Source organism: Chelonoidis abingdonii, chromosome 21 (assembly GCF_003597395.2).
Source record: "Chelonoidis abingdonii isolate Lonesome George chromosome 21, CheloAbing_2.0, whole genome shotgun sequence".
Taxonomy (NCBI): domain Eukaryota; kingdom Metazoa; phylum Chordata; order Testudines; family Testudinidae; genus Chelonoidis; species Chelonoidis abingdonii.
In genome coordinates, this window is record NC_133789.1 from 10,106,696 (window position 1) to 10,127,423 (window position 20,728).

The following is a 20,728-nucleotide window of genomic DNA, read 5'->3' on the forward strand; positions in this document are numbered from 1 at the left end:
GCTGAACTCTTCAGTTCATTGCCTTTAAAACTGAGCCATAACAAATGTATAGCAATGCAAAGTGCAGCGTAACCGTTTAACACTAAATTGGGGAATATAGCACCATCGACTGGGGTGACGGGCATGAGTGAGTGACTGCCTGAAGTATTATCTGCACTAATCATCACAGCTTGCACTGCTAGACTGAATCTCTTCACTAGCTTTGCCTTTGAGAGGACTGTTCCCTTGTGGAACAGTCAATATTCTCAACACAGAAAACCAACTATAACCTAACCTTAAATAGCACTAGGTCAGGGGTAGGCAACCTATGGCCCGGGTGCTGAAGTTGGCACGCGAGCTGATTTTCAGTGGCACTCACATTGCCCTGGTCCTGGCCACCTGTCCTGGGGTCTCTGCATTTTAATTTAATTTTAAATGAAGCATCTTAAACATTTCAAAAGCCTTATTTACTTTACATACAACAATAGTTTAGTTATATATTATAGACTTATAGAAAGAGACCTTCTAAAAATGTTAAAATGTATTACCGGCACACAAAACCTTAAATTAGAGTGAATAAATGAAAATTCGGCACAACACTTCTGAAAGGTTGCTGACGCCTGCACTAGTTATTCAATTTGTGCAGGGCATATGAAATACTATGAATATGAAACTTTTTTTATGTTGTATTCTCTGTATTTAGATTTTGTACTAATTTGTATTTGATTTACCAAAACAATTGTAAATTTTCATATGAGTGTGTGTGTGTGTGTGTGTATAGTTACGTGTGTGTATGTGTATATATCTATATATATAGTTATGCGTGTGTGTGTGTGTGTACACACACACACACACATAACTATACATCAAAACTTCTGTAGGTAGGAATATATTATACATGTTCTTAGAATACCCAATGATATTTACAGGGTAAGATTTGACTTAAAATATGCGTTTAGAGATGTGTAGGATATTATTAGATAATATAGGGAGAGGAGGAGAGATAGAACTGAAGCTTGTTCTAAGTCTTACTTTTTGTTGTTTTCTATCCCAAAGTATATTTGTAAGACACATGACAGTTAACTACAGATCTTTTTGTATACCTTACACACTTAGAGGCTCAACTGAAGGCATAAATTAATTTAAAACTGACTAGTGTCTAATACGTATAAATATAAACCATATCCCAGAGATGTGGTTTTACAATATCAATGGGGAAATCTGTATATTTAGAATCAGGTTTTATATCTTAACATATCTTTTAAATTTTGCCATGAATGTGCACCTGGAATGTGAGGGGACTTAATTAACTTTCTAAAACAATTAGAATCATGTGATATCTTGGATCAAAAAGGTGCCAGGTAGCTTTGTGCAGGAAACTCATCTAGCAGAAACAGATGCGGATAGAGTCAAGAAGATGTGGGTAGGTCTTGAGTATCATTCATCACTGAATTCTAAGAGCAGCAGCACATCCATCTTCATTCATAAAAGTATTAACTTTTCAATGTGTACAGTCTTGGTTTGATCCTGAAGAAAGAAATGTTCTTCCTGAAGATGTTCCAACTCAAAAAATCTGCTAGAACAGGGCCTCATCCTCCCTGATTGAACTAACCTCATTATCTCTACCTTGCTTGCATATATATACCTGCCCCTGGAAATGTCCACTACATGCATCTGACGAAGTGGGTATTCACCCACGAAAGCTCATGCTCCAAAACGTCTGTTAGTCTATAAGGTGCCACAGGATTCTTTGCTGCTTTTACAACTCAAAAAAGTTTATTCTAGGAAGCATTTGCAATCCAAGTGGAGGTAATTCTGAATTTTTCAAAGACATTGCAGACATTCTTTCTAATAAAAAAGACACTCCTGTAAAACTGGGAGGCAATTGGAATACTGTGCTAGATAGATGTCTGGACAAATCCAATCACATGAGACCCAGCACTCAAAGCACAATAGGGCAACCCTCACTACTAATTGATGAACTTGATTTAAAAGGTGTCTGGAGACTAAGACACTCCAAGGAGCACGAATATACATATTTATCTGCAGTACATTCTTCTTAATCTAGAATTAGATTTTTCTTGTGTCTTCCATCATGCCTGGAAGCACTATTGATAATTTCAGCTCAGACTCCAATTATACTTACCATAGATGCTGGTTACACCTCATTAAAGTCTTTGCTGGAAGCTGAACACACTGCTACTAAAAGATGCAAAATTTAATTGCACAGCTGATTCTGTCATCTCTCACTTCACACAAGAAAATAAGCACTCAGTTACCTCAGACACATCTTTGGGGAAGCTCTGAAAGCTGCTGTTAAGGGGTGAATGCACAGGTAGGCCTCCCAGAAGAAAAGAGAAGGACTCTAGTTACAAGACTTTTTGGCCAAGGAAATAGCTGAGTTGGAGAAAACACACAAGACGGACCCAAATAATGAAAACCTCCTATGTTATCAATGCCAAATTTAAATATAATGAATGCTTATCCTGCCAAGTTCAAATATACACTCAACAGGGTAAAACAAAGCTATTACAAGTGGGGAGATAATGCAGGTAAGCCACTTGCCAAAGATTTAAGATGGAACTAGCCAACAATAATATTTCTTCCTTATTACGAGAAGATGGGAGGGCGATCATGGAACCAACAGATATAAACAATCAATGTAAGCAATTCTATCAAGCTTTATATAAATCAGTCAACCAATCTGACTCCAATCAATTGGATCATTTAATTGAAGACCTGCCTTTTAATACCCTAACTTCAGAACAAGTGTTGTTTATGGACAAAGCTTTCTCAACACCAGAAACTGAACAGGCTACAAAATACATGAACTCCAGCAAGGCCCCTTTCCGGCAGATTTCTACAAAACATTCTGTAATCAGCTCTCTTCTATTCTTTCAAAGGTCTTCACTGAAACATTCCAAAGGAGAACCATGTTTCATAATCTGCTTTAATTACTTTCATATTAAAGAAGAACAAGGATGGTCACGATGGTGTCAACTTCCGACCCATATCTCTATTCAACACAGATTGCAAAAATTTTAGCAGCTGCATGCCATCAATTACACATGCAGATCAGGATAGTTTTGTGAAAGGAAGACTGGCAGCTGAGAATACAAGAAAAATTGCTCACTTGATCCAGCAAGCTCAGTTGTTAGATGTTCCCTCCATAGCCCTATCTCTAGATGCAAAGAAGGCCTTTGATAGGGTTGAATGGCCTCATCTGATGGCTGTCCTAAAAAAAACAAAAAATATCGGATTTGGATCAATATTCTTGAATTGGCTGAGTGTATAATTCAACTCTCCCCTTGCTGTACTGTCAACGAATGGAATTTTCTCCCATATTTCAGCTAGAAAGAGGGACACAACATGGCTGTCCCGTCTTGTCTCTCCTTTTTAATCTCTCTCGTAAGTCGCTGGCAAGGTACATGTGTCTGCAGTCACTGAAGGTGTGACTATAAACAGAAAAGAATGCAAGATCAGTTTATATGCTGATGACATTTCTGTACTATTGAAGAATCCATCCTCATTAATCTCATCATTATAGAGTGTCGCTTACATTTCTGGTGAGCTCTGGTTTTTGCATTAACTGGAATAAATCACAAGCAATGAATGTATCCAAAAGACCAGATCCTTCTCAGTCTCAGCATTTTCCATTTCCAATATGCAAGGAAATAGCTTATTTAGGTGTTTTGTCCTAATCTTCCCCAAATTGTTTCTATAAATATGGACTACATATAAAAACAACTGTCCAAGGATGTAGGGAGGTGGCGTCTCCTCCCTATAGCCTTACTGGGGAAAACAGAAATAGCCAGAATGAATATCTGCAAAATATTGATTGTATATCATTAGCCTGTTGCCTTTCAAGGTCTCTCCCTCAGTCTTTGCTCAAATAGATAGGCTTATCGTGTAATCTATATGAGAGAAAAACCAGCCTCACTTGCCACACAAGACTCTTAAAAATACTGGACAACTGGAGGTATGGGGTTCCCAGATCTGTATCTATATTATCTAGCATTCCAAATGCATCCTATTTTAAGGTGGTTCCCCTCCAGTTGCTCTACATACACACCAGCCAGGTTTGAGATAGAAAAAAGCTTAGCTATGCCATTTGGTTCCCTCTCTTCTTTTATATACCTTAAGAGGCTACCACACCCTTAGGGAAAAGTCCAATCTTTGCATCTACGTGGAGCATCCTGCAATACACTAAGATGATCACAGCATCCGAGCTTACTAATTCTCTTCTCGTACCACTATGAGATAACCCATGCATCAGGATCAAGGCCAGCTCCATGCTTAATCCTTTTTCTATCCAAATTGTCTTAACAAAAATTAAAGCTATAGCACAAGATGATAGACTGGCCTCCTTCGATTACACATGTAACAAATATCCGCTATTACTGCCTCACAGGTCCTTCTTTCAGCAGCTATGCTCAAGAATTCATGCCAGGATAGGGGACAATTGGTCCTTTTCAACTCTTTCACCTCTAGAAGAGGATGTTAAGAAATATGGAAACAAAAGTCATTTTGTAGGAATTACTTAGATGGCTTAATGCTTTGTGGTACCCTCTCAATCTAAAAGGAAAATGGGAAAACAAACGTATCCTCCCAGGTTTCCATTGTGAGAATAAAGGGTATCTGTATTAATGCGCAAGATACTTCAAGTTCTTTATCCTTGTGATTCTTCCAGAACAAGATATTAAACAGGTGCAACTGGACTCCAGAACATGCGTTTAAGGCAATGCACAGCGAATATTGGATATGCAAACAGTCACGTGCCAACCTTTTGCACATCTTCTATACCTGTCCAGAAATGCACATGTTCTGGAACATATTCAGTGCTCTCTCAAAACCGCTGTGTGCACTCTTGCCTTCTCCAAGCCTGTGTATCTGAGGGATGATGAATGAGTTGCTGTTACCAGTAAGACTAAGAAGTGGATTGCAGTCACTAGTTTAGTGGCCAAAAGAGTTAATTTTGAGAAATGGAAATCTGCAATTCCTCCTTTATTTACAGCCTGGCTTAGTGACCTCCCTCCTACTGCATTAACGGAAAAAATGACTCTGTCTAATAGAAACACTTGGGAAAAGTATGAGACTGTCTGGTCACACATGAAATGATTGCATATTTTTGCAGTTGAGTATATATTAGTTCCTGTTACTCATAGGTTATGTTCTGATTTACCTAGTTAGTCACTTTACTAACTGATGCCCTGCATGACCTGTATGAGTCCAGGGTTCCCCCACCCCCCGCCAGGTTTTCCAAATTGTTCCTGAGAGGTTATTTCTATCTGGTGCATGTATTTATATATGTTTTGTTTCGTTATGTGTTTATATTTTCTATAAAAACAAGAAGAAAAAGAAAGACAGAAACTCAGTTACACACACACAGTATTACAGCCACAGGGAGGCACGGGACAGTCCATCGGAGCCAGCTCCTTCAGCTGGAAAAACAGGGTAATTAATGCTGATTACTGCACCAAGCGTGCTGAGTATTTTACTGGCAGGAGTGAAGGCAGGGATTCTGTTCAGAGGACCTGGCCATCCATGGCGATGGCAGACCGGTTCCACACTCACCCGCTGGTCTTTTTTGGCAGGGGTTTCAACATCATCTTCTTTGGCAGGGATTTCAGTGTCATATTGGTTTCAGAGATCGGGCCAAAGGTCGTCTGAGGTTTCTCTGGGGTGTAAGACAAACATGCAGAGAGGGTCAGAGGCTCTTCTCCTCCCTCCTACTTTAAACCTCCATTGATTCCAGAGCTTTAAGGAGGAGGGTGGCAAAAGGAAGGCCACTCTACAGACTCAGAAAGGAACCCCTGAGTGATGCGCTGCTATGCAAGCACTTAGCTGCTTTGTGCCTCCATTTCCCCATCTGTACAATGGGAATAATGGCATTCTCCTCCCTCACAGGTGGGGGTCATGAGGGAAAATAGATTAATGCCTTGGAAGCGCTCAGATTTTATGGGCAATGGGGCTAGCTAAGGAGTGGGGGACTAAGAGCTAGTTTCCTTGTTCTTTCCCGGCTACCTCACCTCATGGATCGGGGCCATCAGCTCTGTGACTTGCATCCAGAATCATGACACTCCTCCAAGTTTAAGCAGCCCTGGGCTTGAGGTACTCTGAGTTCTCCAGAGCCTTGACTTCCCCAGTGAGATCAGTATCTCATGGAGGGTCTTCTGCCAAGCAGCTAAACCTGCCCTGACACACCTGAAATATGGCCTCGGTACTGCCCCACCCTGACTGACTCGTGTCCTAAGTCCCCATTGTTGTACAAGAGAGAGTGTAAAAAAGGTTAAACAATGGTTAATGAAGCACAATCAATTTCGGGATGCCCAGGAAGTGGAAATTGCCACAAGCTTCATTCAACTCACCGGCTCCCAACCCTGCTCAGCCATGGACATTACACTATGTGATTATGACCTCACCACACCATGTGCCCGGCTCCCACCCTGCTCAGCCATGGACATTACACTATGTGATTATGACCTCACCACACCATGTGCCCAGACAATCCGTAACCCCCAGCAACACTTGTGACCAGAAAGGCTTTTTGCCTGTTTTACAGCATGCCTGAGAGACAGACAGCAGGAGCCATTCAAGAGACACCAACCTCTACCCACACGTTACCATCTCTCAGCACGTCACTATGGGGAACTGCCGGAGAGCAACGGAACAGTGACCAGGGTGCTTAGCACAGACAGAGTCAGAAGGGTACCCAGAAGTCACCCACTCCAGGACAGGCCCAACAAAGAAAGTAACAGAACACCACTAGCCATCACCTACAGCTCCCAGCTAAAACTTCTCCAGCGCATCATCAAGGATCTACAACCTACCCTGAAGGACGATCCCTCACTCTCACAGAGCTTGGGAGATAGGTCAGTCCTCGCTTACAGACAGCCCCCCAACCAAGCACATACTCACCACACACCACACCACAGAAACACTAACCCTGGAACCAATCTCTGCAACAAAGTGGATTACTAAATCTGTCCGCATATCTATTCAAGGGATGGAATCATAGGACCTAACTACATCAGCCACACCATCAAGGGCTTGTTCACCTGCACATCTACCAATGTGATATATGCCATCATGTGCCAGCAATTCCTCTCTGCCATGTACATTGGACAAATTGGACAGTCTCTATGCAAAAAAATAAATGGACACAAATCAGACATTAAGAACTGTATCATTCAAAAACCAGTAGGAGAACACTTCAATCTCCCCAGACACTCAATAACAGACTTAAAGGTGGCCATCCATCAACAAAACCTTCAAAAACAGACTTCAATGACAAACTGCAGAACTGGAATTAATTTGCAAACTTGACACCGTCAAATTAGGCCTGAATAAAGAGTGGGAGTGGCTGGGTCCCTACAAAAAGTAATTTCCCCTCTGTTGATATTCACCCCTTCGTGTCTCCTGTTGGAAATGGGCCACATCCACTCTAATTGAATTGGCCTTATTAGCAGTGACCCGCCACTCAGTAAGGCAAGTCCCATCTTTTCATGTGCTATGTATTTATACCTGCCTACTGTATTTTCCACTCCATGCATCTGATGAAGTGGGTTATAGCCCACAAAAGCTTATGCCCAAATAAATTTGTTAGTCTAAGTTGCCACAAGGACTTCTCATTGTTTTTACTGATACAGACTAACACGGCCTCTGAGACTCTTGCTCACCAGGTCCTTGGGTCATTGGCTGGGCAGCACTCACTCCTCACATGAACTGACTCAAATTCACCTTCCCATCCGCTGTAAGGGAAAATGTGGCTCAGGCATTTGCCCAGTTTTCTGGCACCAACACGAACACTACCATGGAGCACAGGGAGACCCGAAAGACTCACCATCCACTGTTACTAATTTCAGTGCCTCCTGCAGCTCCTCATGGGTTAAATAGATCCCCATGTGGGCCAGGATGGAGTCCAGGTGACGAGGATCAACTCTGTCCCCTTTAAGTAGATAGAAGGATTAGGGGTTTTACTGTTTGCTTTCTTGTAGCTAGGACAACCATTCAGAATCTTACTCATAATTTGAAATAGCAGAGTCCCCTTAGACCTTTTGATGTCACCTCTTTGAGATGTAAAAAATCTCAATTAAGGCCACTGGGGACAAATCTTCCTCTCACAGACACTGGTGCAAATCAGAAATCTCTCTACTGGAGCCAGATCCCATCAACCAGTATAGCTCCATCAACCTCAATGGATCTGGCCCAACAGAGTTAAAATGGTGTAACACCAGTGTAACTGCACCCCAGCACCCAACCTACTCATCTTGGGCCAAATTCTGCTCTCAGTTACGCCAGTGTGCATGTAGACACAGAGCAGAAGTCACACCCACGTGAGCTGGTGGTTTGCCACTTTTGAATAATGAAGTGCAATATATTAAGTGAAGGATCCTTTTGGCTTTTGCTGATGGTGCTGAAGGCACTGGTGAAATTCACCCTGGGCAGAGAAGAGAGCCAATATAAGTGCCATTTCAGTCCCACGAAAGACCTCCAGCTAGGGCTTATATGGCGCAAGCCCTCTGCTCATGGGTGAGCTTGACCCTTTGGGTATACTGGGAAGTGAGGTTCTTGTTCAGGTGTGTTGATCCAAAGTGATTATTGGAGCACCTCAGCATCTTTATGGTATTTATCCTCACAACATTAAAGAGACAGGGCAGTGCTATTATCCTCATTTTACAGATGGGGAAACTGAGGCAGATTTTTTTTTAAAGGGCCAGATTTTTAAAAGGCATTTAGGGGCCTACAGATGCGCACTGGGGCCTCGTGGGATTTTCAATTTTTACAAAATGGTTACTAGGTGCCTATCTACTTCTTTAGATGACTGACTGCCTTTAAAAATCTGGCCCTAAGTGCCTTGTCCAAGATCTCATCAGGAGTCTGGGGCCGAGTAGGGAATTGACGCCAGGTCTTCTGAGTGCCAGGCAAGCACCCTGAGCATGGGGCCATTCTGCTTCTCCTGTATGGCTGTAAAACTGTTAATGCCACTGGGAATCAAAACCTTGCCAGGCTCACCTGGTTCTCGTGTTTTAATAAGAGTTTAACATCGCCAGCACCTCAGTGGAAACTATCTGCTCCTGTTTAGTGGCAGACTCTGTCTCTTAAAAACGGCTGGTGGTAACAAATGTTGAGTGCAGTTCTGCAGTCTCTACTCACACGAGTAGCCCCACTGACTTCCAGAGGCACTACTTTTGCGTGTCAGATTTGCCGGATCATTCCCTTAAACCCTGTAACCCTGGTGCTTGCTGGCTTTTTCCAGGATCCCGTTCCCTGCATTCTCAGTGGAGCAGTGCAAGACATGCAATAGCAGCATTTCTTCCACCAAGGGTAAGTCAAGTTCTGTTTGAAATGTATGACTCCAAGCATGCTGGAGCTGCACAGAAGCCGGCGGTCTGGGGATCCTACAAGCCTGACTGACATGAGGTGCTCACCCTCCCATGTGTAGAGTCAGGGGCCCACCCCCCAGGACTGCATTCATTCAAGAGGAATTCGGAGAGCTTTCCTAAGTGCAAAATCATTAAAACTGGGGCCAATATTTCACAAGAGGGGGCTTCAAGGGAGCCCAAAGGTCCAGATCCTCAAAGGTAAAAAATAGGTGTCTAACTCCCATTGGCTTCAGTGGGAGTTCTGGGCATACGTAGCTTTGAGGAGCTGAGCCATATGGAGGAACCTAAACCAACAGCCTAATTTTTTAAAAGAGCCAAATCACCACCTTCTCCTGTTCAATTCCAGGGATGTGGGTGAGTGCTGAGCACTTCTGGAAATCAGGCCATTCCCTTCAGACAGGGGCAGGGCTCACTGGAAACCACGGCCCACTCATGGGCACTGAGCACTCTTGAAAATCTGGGCCCAGGTGCCTCCCTTTGGGCTGGCAGTTTTGAAAATCGTGGCCGGACCTTGGAGGGTGGGGTTTTGAAAAGCAAAGTGCTCAGCAATGGCCTAATGCAGTGCCCAGGGAAGCCGGTGGGAGCAGAGTCACATTCAACACCAAGGGCTTTTAATGTGCACGCTGGGTGACTGAGGACAAGTCTACCCTTAAAACGCTGTGTCGGCACAGCTGCGCCGCTGGAACACTTTAATGACGACGCTTTAAGTCAATGGGAGAGAGCTCTCCTGTCAGCGTAGTGACCATAGGGGCCAATTTCCCCTCTTTTCCCTGGGGGCTTGATGTCCCCTCTGCCTCTAGCCCTGCCCCTAACCCACCCCTTCCATGAGGCCCCACCCCTGGCCTGTCTTTTCTCATCTTTCCCCCGCCCCATTCCAACCCCTTCCCCAAATCCCTGCCCACCTCCTCCCCTGAGTGCCAGATGGCTGGGCGGGAAGCGCTGGGAGGAAGGTGGAGGAGCGGGGACATGCGCACTCATGGGGAGAGGGGAGCTTGGCTGCTGGCTAAATTTTCTCCATGGATGCTCCAGCCCTGGAGCACCCACGGAGTCAGTGCCTATGGTGGTGACTCCACTTCCCAGAGAGGTGGCAGCGCTGTCAGTGGGAGAAGCTGTCTGCAGGGGGGTGTTAGGTCAGAATAACTATGTTGAATTTTTCACACCCCTGGGTGACATAGTTATACTGCTATAGGTCTGTAGTATAGACCAGGCCTTAGAAGCCCCGACAGACAATGGGACTCGTAGCTGAGATTTCCAAAGGAGCAGAAGGGAGGGAGGTGCCTAAATCCTGCTGAAATTCAGTGGGAGTTGAAATCCAAGCCAGTGGTCCCAAGTCACTTAGGCCAGTTCTAAACTGGGACCGCTGCGCAGGTGCAGCACACACTGTACGTGAAGCCAAGCCGTTAAGCTACAGCGAGGAGAGAAATACTCCCAGAGGGCATGAGAAGAAGTGGGGGGATAGACGGCAGCCAGCACAGTGGCGAACCTGGGGTGGATTCAGCATGAGCGGTGGTAACTCCACTGAAATCAATGGGGTTGCACCCGCTCTCACTAGATCGGATGACGGGTCTGTAACTCTGGCCACGAGATCAAAGCCCCCGAATTATATAAAAAGCCAGTTCTGGAAGGAAGCTCCCCATGGAGAACAAATGGGCCTGAACAAGCTGCTGCAGGAGCAGCCACGTCCTCAGAAAATAAAGCATAGAGAGTGACTCGAGGCCGCTCTCCGACGGTCCAAGTAAGGCCACATCAGCAACGAAAGCAAAGCGCACGTCTATTCTCACTTACTTTCAGCCTGGGACGGTCTCCGCGTACTCATCACGCTCTTCATAAACGCACTCAGGCCGACTGTCCCGTCTCCTGTGAAGAAAAGCACCACTCAGAGACAAAGGCCAGGCACAGCCATGAGCAGGGAAGCAGCTGAGCGAGTGGGGGCTGGGATTCTGGGCTCTGTTCCTCCTGCTTTACATCACAAGGCCAGCTTCCAGCTCCCCGGCAATCCCTGGGATAGAGGGAATTTCCACATGAGGTAATGGGCCTATGCCACCCCCTTCATAGCCCCGTACATAGAAGGCATAGGATGGAATAGCTGGAGGGGAACGGCTGTGGCCAGGGAACCTGAGAACTTCGGTTGTTCTCTGCTGCCTCCTTGAGGTCATCAGAGCCGGGTGTAAGTGAGAGCAGCCTCTGGGTCTAAGGGGGGAGGCTGGCTGAAGTGACGGGAGGATGGGGTTAGCACCTTTGGCTTGCCGAGGCAGTAGCAGGAGGGAGCAGACTCTGCCCCCACCACATTGGCAGCAAGAGGCCTTGCCCCATGCACCAGGGCTCTGACAAGATTTCTGGCTGCACAAATGGAGCAGAGTGGGAGTGGACATGCTCACTGTCAACGGGGCAGTGCTTGAGTGCCTCCTGCAGCTCCTCCGGAGTTAAATGGATCCCCATGTTGGCCAGCACGAAGTCCACGTTCCCCACATCCACTTTGTCCTCCCAGAACGGAGACCAGCCTTCGTCTTTAAAGAAACATTTCGAACAAGTGAACTGGGCATTATTCTGCTACATGCAGCTAGGATGGGAATAGACAGTCGAGAATATAACCACGATAATAAAAAATATCCCTTTGCCTTTCTCTAGCTACTTGCATCTGACTGTCTAAAACCACATCACATAGATTAGTGCAATACATCTTACACTTGCCCTGGGAAACAGGGAAGAATTGTCTCCATTTTATAGGAGGGGAAACCGAGGCACAGACAAATGATTAGTCCATGACATAAAGAGTTTTGCTGAAGAGTTTGCAGCAGCGGTTGGAAGAGAACCTAAGTTCCTTGGCCTGGAGACCTATCCATATGGGCAAAATAATTCTTTCGCTCTACACGACCTGCTAAATAACACTGAAACCTTGGGTATTATGAGCTAGTGGTGTAATTCCCCAGAAGCCAAGGCGAGTAATAGCAGGCTGAATTTAGCCCTACACATCCCTTATTTACTATGTTAGAAAAACTCTGCAAGGTGTTTAGTCACAAACCCCTTATCTTCTTTGACACCCCCTTATTCTCTTTGACATCCTTTACGATGGCATTGAAAGCATCCTGCATCTCAGCAAATACACAAAATGTATCGTACACTATGCAGCTTGTGCACCTAATAAAGCAAGAACTGCTAATATCATTAAGAAAAAGCGTGAAATGGAAAGAATCCAATGCATTAAGAATCTCGCCCTTCTAATTCATTTTTCATCATAGTTAATTGAATCCTTTGGTTCAAGCCAAAACATCCCAGATAAGTAGTTGTCCGTTAATGTGGTTTCTCTTAGTTTTGTATCCTTGAGAGCTTTGTCATGCACTACAGGTCTTATTATTACATACGAAAATCTCTGGTAAAAGAACGCAGATAGGGCCCCATCCCACAGACATTAATGGATGGTATCCATGGGACTTCAATGAGACTTAATGTGAGAAGTCACGTCTATGTCCATTTGCAGGATCAAGGCCTACGGTTACGAAGTCATGTACTCAAGAGTTAGAACTGCCATAATTAAGGTTGCTGATGTAACCTTAACTCTGCCCCATCATGTGGTTCATTAGGAAATGTCTTTACTCGCATGATCACATAACACTTTTTTCCCCATAGGGCTCCTGCATCATTAAGACCACTTTCACCTACCACCCATCTGTATTATTAGACTTTCACTCACCTCCTTCCAGGGACAATTTCTGGACATTTCTCACCTCCTTCATAAATTCACCCATATTCACCTTTCTGTCGGCTGCAAGGTAAAGCACAGCTCAGAGTCAAAGGAAATGACACACACACACAGAAGGACAAAGAGGCAGAGCGGCACTGAGCTTACTGCACAGTTCAGGTAAGGTAGCACTGGAAGACATACTTCCACGGAAGTTGCTTTGAACTACCTTCATTCAAAACAGAAATGGGATGGACTCCTGCAAAGGGGTCACCGTGTTGGGATTAGGAACAGGTGGAGCATGACATTTAAAGGGCAAGATCCTGCTCCCGTATCCAGTGATGTAAATCCAGATTAACTCCATTGGAGCAGAGTCTCATTTACGTGATGGTCATTTCACATTATTTTAGTCGGGATTCACATATAATTCAATCTGACTTTATGCCCCCTTCACACTGCGAGCAGGGGGAACATCGGCCTTTGTGTAAATGGGCATCAGCCAATCAGTTCACTGGCGTCAGTGGGGTTACACCAGATTTACGCCAGTGTAAGTGGGAGAAGACACTGGGGCTAGGATTGATTTTTCCCTTGTTCCTATTGTTCACCCATCTCACCACTGTCTTCTGGATTTCCAAGGTTCCCCATCAATTCTGCTGATTTCAAGGCCCCCACCAAAAACAGTGAGGTTTCCAATACCCACCATCAACAGTCACATGTTTCAACACCTCCTGCAGCTCTTCATTGGTTAAATGGACCCCCATGCTGTCTAGGATGTAGTCCAGGTTCTGGATATCAACATTGTCTCCTAGGTTACATGGGAAAGATCTATAATTTAGACCCTGGGGAGCTTTGCCTGAGTGAGGCGAGAGTAATAACAGAGTAAGGACCTCAGGGTTTGGCTTGTGCAGAGAATGTGCAAGGTCCCCCTGTTTAACCCTCATCTACACCTGCCTCCTACTGTCCGGGGAGGGACACACCAATAATGAATGTGTAGAGAGAGCATCTGTACTCACTTACTCTGCGCCTGGGAGGGTCTCCGTGTACTCATCATGCTCTTCATAAAAACACTCAGGCTGACTTTGCCGTCTGCTGTAAGGGAAGGCAACACAGAGACAAAGGCCACAAAAGCTGAGCGAGTGACGCCTGTTTTATAGCCACCTCTGTGGTGCAAAGGCAGCTTCCAGCTACCCGGGAATCCCTGTGCACAGAGGAAATAGCCACATGGGGTTCTGGCTCGATGGTCCTGCCCCACTGCAGCCTCCTGTAGAGAGGGGGTAGGGGGACATCACTGGAGGGGAAGGAGCATGGCCCGGGAATCTTCACACCCTAGCTATTCCCAGCTGCCCCCTTGAGGCCAAAAAGTGGGTTGTAAGCGAGAGCCGCCTTTTGATCCAAAGAGGAAGAGCAGCTGAGGTGAGGTGAGGGTGGGGTTAGCACCTTTGACAAGCCCAGGCAGCACTAGGGTGGAGCAGACTCCCCCCATGCCTCTGCCCACCACCACGTTGGCAGCAGGAGGCCCCGCCCCACACAACAGGGCTCTGACAACACAAACGGAGCCAGGGTGGGAGTGGACATGCTCACTGTCAACGGGGCAGTGCTTGAGCGCCTCCTGCAGCTCCTCCGGGGTTAAATGGATCCCCATGTTGGCCAGGGTGCAGTCCAGGTTCCCCACATCCACTTTGTCCTCTGCAAACAGAGAGAAAATATTGGAATCTGCGCTTCGTTCAGTACTTGAATGTTTAACCAACTAAACTAAGCAGTACTCTCCTACGTGCAGCCAGGATGAGAGAGAGATTTGGCAATATATGAATCATAATATAATAGTAATAGTAATCTGTCCTAGATAAGGAGCTATCGGTAAGCACAGTCCCTCTGTACTTTGTATCCTCGACAGTTCACTAGCATATCACAAATATTACCACTATTATATACAAAATCCTCTGGTAAATGAATGCTACTATGACCCCCAGCACTACAAACAGTACTGAATGTCCTTAACTTTACTTCCAGGAGACTTCACGTGCAAAAAGCAAAACCAGTGCATGCTTGCAAGATCAGGGCCTAAGGTTACAAAGTCAGGCTCTCAAGAGTGAGGAAGGGCTAGCATTAAGGGCTCTGGTGTAACCTTAACTCTGCCCCTTGTGCGGATTCATGAAAAGGTGGTTTTTAACTACATGATGACACCCTATTTTTTCCCAGAGGACACCAGCCTCATTCAGGTCACTCTCTTCTAACCTCTCTCAGGATTATTAGATAGTCACTCACCTTCCCCTGGGAGCAATTTCTGGACAATCCTCACTGCCTCCATAAATTCGCCCAAATTCACCTTCCCGTTGGCTACAAGGTAAAGCACAGCTCAGAGTCACAGAACACTAAAGAACACAGAGGCTGAGGGACAGGTTGATTAGCTAAAATTCAGGTTGATTAGCATCGAAAGGAGATAAATTGCCATAATTTACTTAGAACTTCCTCTATTCTATGTGGAAAAACTGAGGAATGCAGGGTTTCCAACGCTCACCATCATTTCTGTTGATTTCAAGCCCCCTGCTAGAGAACACAGAGCAAGATTTGAAATACAAACCATTAACGGTCACATGCTTCAGCACCTCTTGCAGCTCCTCATTGGCTAAATGGACCCCCACGCTACCCAGGATGTCATCCAGGTTCTGGAGATCCACTTTATCCCCTAGGACACATGGGAAAGACGTACAGTTTAGCCAACGGGGCAGCTTGACTGGATCAGGAAAGTGTCATAATGGAGTGAGGACCTCAGGGTTGGTTTGGGGAGAGCACATGCAAGTCCCGCCACCTACTACTTTAATTGCGTTGACACCACTTGCCAACTGCCAGGGGGGGACACACATCAGCCTTGAGTACTGAGAGAGCACATCTGTTCTCACTTACTCTCAGCCTGGGAGGGTCTCCGTGTTCTCATCACGCTCTTCATAAATGCCCCCAGGCTGACTGCCCCGTCTCCTGCAAGGTAAAACACCACTCAGAGACAAGGGCCGGACACGGCCATGGGCAGGGAAGCAGCTGAGCAAATAAAGCCTGGGATTTGGGGTTTTGTTCCTCCTGCATTATAGCATCCCCATGTCACACAGCTTCCAGCTACCCTGGAACCTCTGGGCACACAGGAAATGGCCACATGGAGGCCTGGCTGTATGGCCCAGCCCCACTGCAGCCTCCTGCACAGGGGATGTATGGGGGGAATAGCTTGAGGGGCAAAGGCCATGGCCTGAGAACCTCAGTTCTGTGGTTGTTCCCAGCTATGCAGTTGAGGCCATAAGAGCTGGCTGCAAGAGAGAGTAGCCTGATAGTCTAAGGGGGAAGTCAGGTGAGGCAAGGGTGGAGTTAGCATCTTTGACGTGCCCAGGCAGTTCTAGGAAGGAGCAGCCACCCCCATCGCCTCCGCCCATCACCACGTTGGCAGCAGGACGCCTCGCCCCACACAACAGGGCTCTGACAACACAAACGGAGCCAGAGTGGGAGTAGACATGCTCACTGTCAATGGGGCAGTGCTTGAGTGCCTCCTGCAGGTCCTCCGGGGTTAAATGGATCCCCATGTTGACCAGCACGGAGTCCAGGTTCCTCAAATCCACTTTGTCCTCTGGGAACAGAGAGGAAATAACACCGCATTGGTTCATGACTTGTACATTTAACAGTCATCCCGCACAACTGAGCTAGGCACTCTTCCCCTTCGGGCAGCCAGGACACGAGAGAGATTTGATGATATGGAAATAATATCAATAATCTTTTGTCTTTCTCTAGCAGCTGCTATGTGAGGATCTCAAAGCCCTTTACACCCATTTGTCAAATAAATCTCACACTCGCCCTGGGAAGGGAAACTGAGGCACGGTGGATTTAAGTGATTTGTTCAAGGTCACACATCATTAGGCAATTGGCTCAAAGTTTGTAGCAGAGGTGGGGAGTACAGGCCTGGTGTCTTGGCTTCTAGATCTGTCTTTTAGCCATTAAACCATCCTTCCTGTCTGTGCTACATGGTAAGTGACACTAAACCCTTAAAAGACTATGAGCTGGTGGTACAATTCTGTTGAAGTCTAAGGGAGCTCCAGCAGGGAATTTGGCTTTTGGAGCTGGTTATTCATTATGTTCGACAACATGGACGTGTCTCTCTGATGCCATTTAGGCTGACATTGAAATCGTTTGGCCTCTTTGCAACTCCACAGAAAACTTATCATATGCTATTCAAGTTGGGCATTGAATAAAGCAAGAACTCCCAACATGATCAAGAAAAAACCATTAAAAATCCTGCCCTTCTGGCTAATTTGTCCAGGACAGTTAACTGACTCCGTTGTTTCACACAGCACAGCCCTTACGTTTCAGATCAGCAGTTATCTGCGAGCACGGTTTCTCTTAGGTTTGTATCCTGGAGAGCTCACTAATGTACTACATGGATTACTATCGCTACATTCAGAAACTTCAGTTAAAGGTACACTAGTAAGCCCCCAATCCCACAAACACTAAAGCTTGTGCTTAACTTCACCCCTGTGACTTCACTGAGACTTCATGCTAGTGAGTTGGAGCCTGTGCATATTTGCAAGATCAAAGCCTAAGGTTCCTAAGTCAGATACTCTGGAGTGAGGAAAGGCAGCAATTGAGGTCGCTTAAGTAACCTTAACTCTGCCCCCGTATGTAGCTTCATTAGGAGACAGCCTTTAATTACCTGATCACATAGCACTTCCCCCACCATGTGTCTCCTGCCTCATTCAGTGCAGTCCCATCTATCCACCTGTATTATAGGAGTCTCACTTACCCTCACCTAGGGGCAATTTCTGGATAGTCTTCATCCCCTTCATAAATTTGCCCAAATTCACCTTCCCATTGGCTGCAAGATAAAGCTCAGAGTCAAAGGAAGCAATACACACTGAAGTACACAGAGACCGATGGGAATTGACCCAGTTGCTGTAGTCAGGTCTCATAGACTCATAGACTCATAGGTCAGAAGGGACCAATATGATCATCTAGTCTGACCTCCTGCACAAAGCAGGCCACAGAACCCTACCCATACACTTCTGTAACAACCCCTAACCCATGACTGAGTTATTGAAGTCCTCAAAATTGTGGTTTGAAGACCTCAAGCTGCAGAGAATCCACCAGCAAGTGACCCATGCCCCACGCTGCAGAGGAAGGCGAAAAACCTCCAGGGCCCCTGCCAATCTGCCCTGGAGGAAAATTCCTTCCCTATAGTGGATGCTAGGATCGGTTTTGGGACCATTTTGAGCATGTGGGCAAGAGCTCACCAGCCAGCACCAGAAGAAGAATTCTCCTGCAGTAACTCAAGATCCATCCCATCCAACATCCCCTCACAGACCCATTGAGGCATGACTTATACTGCTGATAATCCAAGATTCAACTTGCCCCAAATATAAACTATCACTATTTATAATCATCCCCATCCGTAATACTTATCATAGCATTAGTCTTTAAGCCAGTAAGAGTAATCTTTTGCCCCCACTTCCTCTCGGAGGCTGTTCCAGAATTCACTCCCACTAATGGTTAGGAACCTTCCTCTAATTTCTAGTCTGAACTTCCTAAATCAGTTTGTACCCATTTTGTCCTTGTGCTACAGCGTTAATACTAAGCTTAGAATAAAGATTCCTAATTCCCTCCTCCCTATACGTTAATGCCCTCCTGATAATATTTATATAGAAGCATGAGGCAGTACTCCCCCGGAGCTTCTTTTGGCCAGGCTAAACAAGCGCAAGCTCCGTTGAGTCTCCTTTCATATAAGGCAGGTTTTTCCATTCCATCAGGATCATCCTAGTAGCCTCGTCTCTGGACCTGTTCCGAGTTTTTGAATTTATCGTTTCTTAAACATGGAGACACCAGAACTGCACACAAATTCAGGTGGGTCTAACCAGCGCCGTATATATAACGGTATTACACTCCTTAGTCTTGCTGGAATACGCCTTGCCTTGAGATGCACCCTAAAACCGCATTTCTCTTTTTAACAGCCCATATCGCCACGATTGGCGGAATCATAGACATCCTGGCTATCAACCAACTATGTCCACAGGCTCCTTCTCCTCCTCTGTTGGCTCCAACTGATGGCGTCCCCAATGTATATTCTAAAATTCCTTAAATATTATCCCTAATGTGCATGACCTTGCACTTTTCACTATTATATTTCATCCTATTACTATTACTCCAGTGTACAAGTGGTCCAGATTCTTCACTGAATAGTATCCTGTCTTCTCTGTGTTAGCAACACCCCTCAGCTTCGTGTCATCACGCAACTTTATTAGCACATTCCGCTCTTCTAGTGGCCAAGGTCAGTAATAAAAAGGTTAAATAGTATTGGTCCCTAAAAACCGATCCTTGAGGGATTCCATCTGAGTCAACCTCTCTCAAATGGTCCCAAAACCGATCCTAGCATCCACTATATCACCCTTCAGTACGACCCGCTGCAGTCTCCCCTTTAACCAGTTCCTTATCCACCTTACAACTTTCATATTCATCCCCATCTTTTCCAATTTAGCTAACAGTTCCCCATGTGGAACCGTGTCAAACGCCTTACTGAAATCGAGGTAAATTAGATCTACCGCATTTCCTTTGTCAGTTAGCACTGGATGGAGACACTTTCACTTAGCAAGGGACTAAGAACTTTCTTCTTTCTAAAGGAAAAATGAATGGAACCCTTGAAAGGGGTCAGAGTTCTAGGATCAGGAAAGGGAGGGGCTGACATTTAAAAGGGTCAGATCACGATCCCCTCTCCAGCGGTGTCAATCCAGATGACCTCCACTGAGCCAGAGTCTCACTGACACTATGGTCACTTGCAGGGCCGACTCCAGCCTTTTTGCCACCCCAAGCGGTGAAGCAAAAAAAAAAAAAAAAAAAAAAGATAAAGCCGTGATCGGCGGCAGCTCTACCGCGCTGCTTAATTCGGCAGCAGCAATTCGGCGGCGGGTCCTTCCCTCTGAGAGGGACTGAGGGACCTGCCACTGCAGACCAGGACATGCTGCCCTTTTCCATTGGCCGCTCCAAGCACAGGCTTCCTTCGCTGTGCCTGGAGCTGACCCTGGTCACTGGGAATCAGTCTGTCGGTCCTCTGGTGGCAGTAGCATGACCTAGCTTTAGCCCAGCATAAGCGGGAGCAGAATCTGGGCCCAGGATTTATTTTAAGCAGCTGTATTGTCCCTGTTGCGCACACATCATGCCACTGGGTTTTGGCAAGCACAACGCACAACCAGGATTTCAAATCTTCACCGTCAATTACGCTGATTTCAGGGTGACCCCCACAAAGAACACAGAGTGAGTTTCAAAAGACCAACCATCAACAGTAGCATGTGTCAGCACCTCCTGCAGCTCCTCATCGGTTAAATGGACCCCCATGCTGTCCAGGATGCAGTCCAGGTTCTGGAGATCCACCAAATCCCCTAGGATAGGTGGGGAAGATTTAATCATTGGGGACGTTTGCCAGAGTAAGAAGAGAGTAATAACGGAGTATGGCCCTCAGGGGCTGGGCTCGGTTGTGCCTTTAAATGACTCTTCCCCAAAATGGAACCATGCAGGGGTACTGGTTCTGGGCTGTCTTTGGAGCACATCCCTCATTGTGCTGAATGTCCTCAGCTCCCAACAAGTGCCCAGGGGATAATGGCTTCTTCGAGGAGGCTGCCATTCGGGCCTGGATTTTCAAATCTACCCAAGGGAGTTAGATGCC

General features: G+C 46.0%; 1 protein-coding gene across 1 annotated transcript in view; it reads right to left on the reverse strand.

The window, feature by feature from the left end:
* The window catches only part of EFCAB3 (EF-hand calcium binding domain 3), a 101,538-nt gene that overhangs the window by 15,862 nt on the left and 64,948 nt on the right, over positions 1-20,728 (reverse strand). The window contains exons 17-30 of the mRNA XM_075059814.1: positions 20,340-20,444; positions 17,822-17,893; positions 16,550-16,654; positions 15,949-16,020; positions 15,626-15,730; positions 15,310-15,381; positions 14,626-14,730; positions 14,062-14,133; positions 13,745-13,849; positions 13,057-13,128; positions 11,744-11,872; positions 11,151-11,222; positions 7,823-7,927; positions 5,554-5,656 (exon numbers count right to left, since the gene is read on the reverse strand). Coding sequence (XP_074915915.1) covers positions 5,554-5,656; positions 7,823-7,927; positions 11,151-11,222; positions 11,744-11,872; positions 13,057-13,128; positions 13,745-13,849; positions 14,062-14,133; positions 14,626-14,730; positions 15,310-15,381; positions 15,626-15,730; positions 15,949-16,020; positions 16,550-16,654; positions 17,822-17,893; positions 20,340-20,444 — 1,294 coding nt within the window. The remainder of the gene's footprint in view (positions 1-5,553; positions 5,657-7,822; positions 7,928-11,150; positions 11,223-11,743; positions 11,873-13,056; positions 13,129-13,744; positions 13,850-14,061; positions 14,134-14,625; positions 14,731-15,309; positions 15,382-15,625; positions 15,731-15,948; positions 16,021-16,549; positions 16,655-17,821; positions 17,894-20,339; positions 20,445-20,728) is intronic.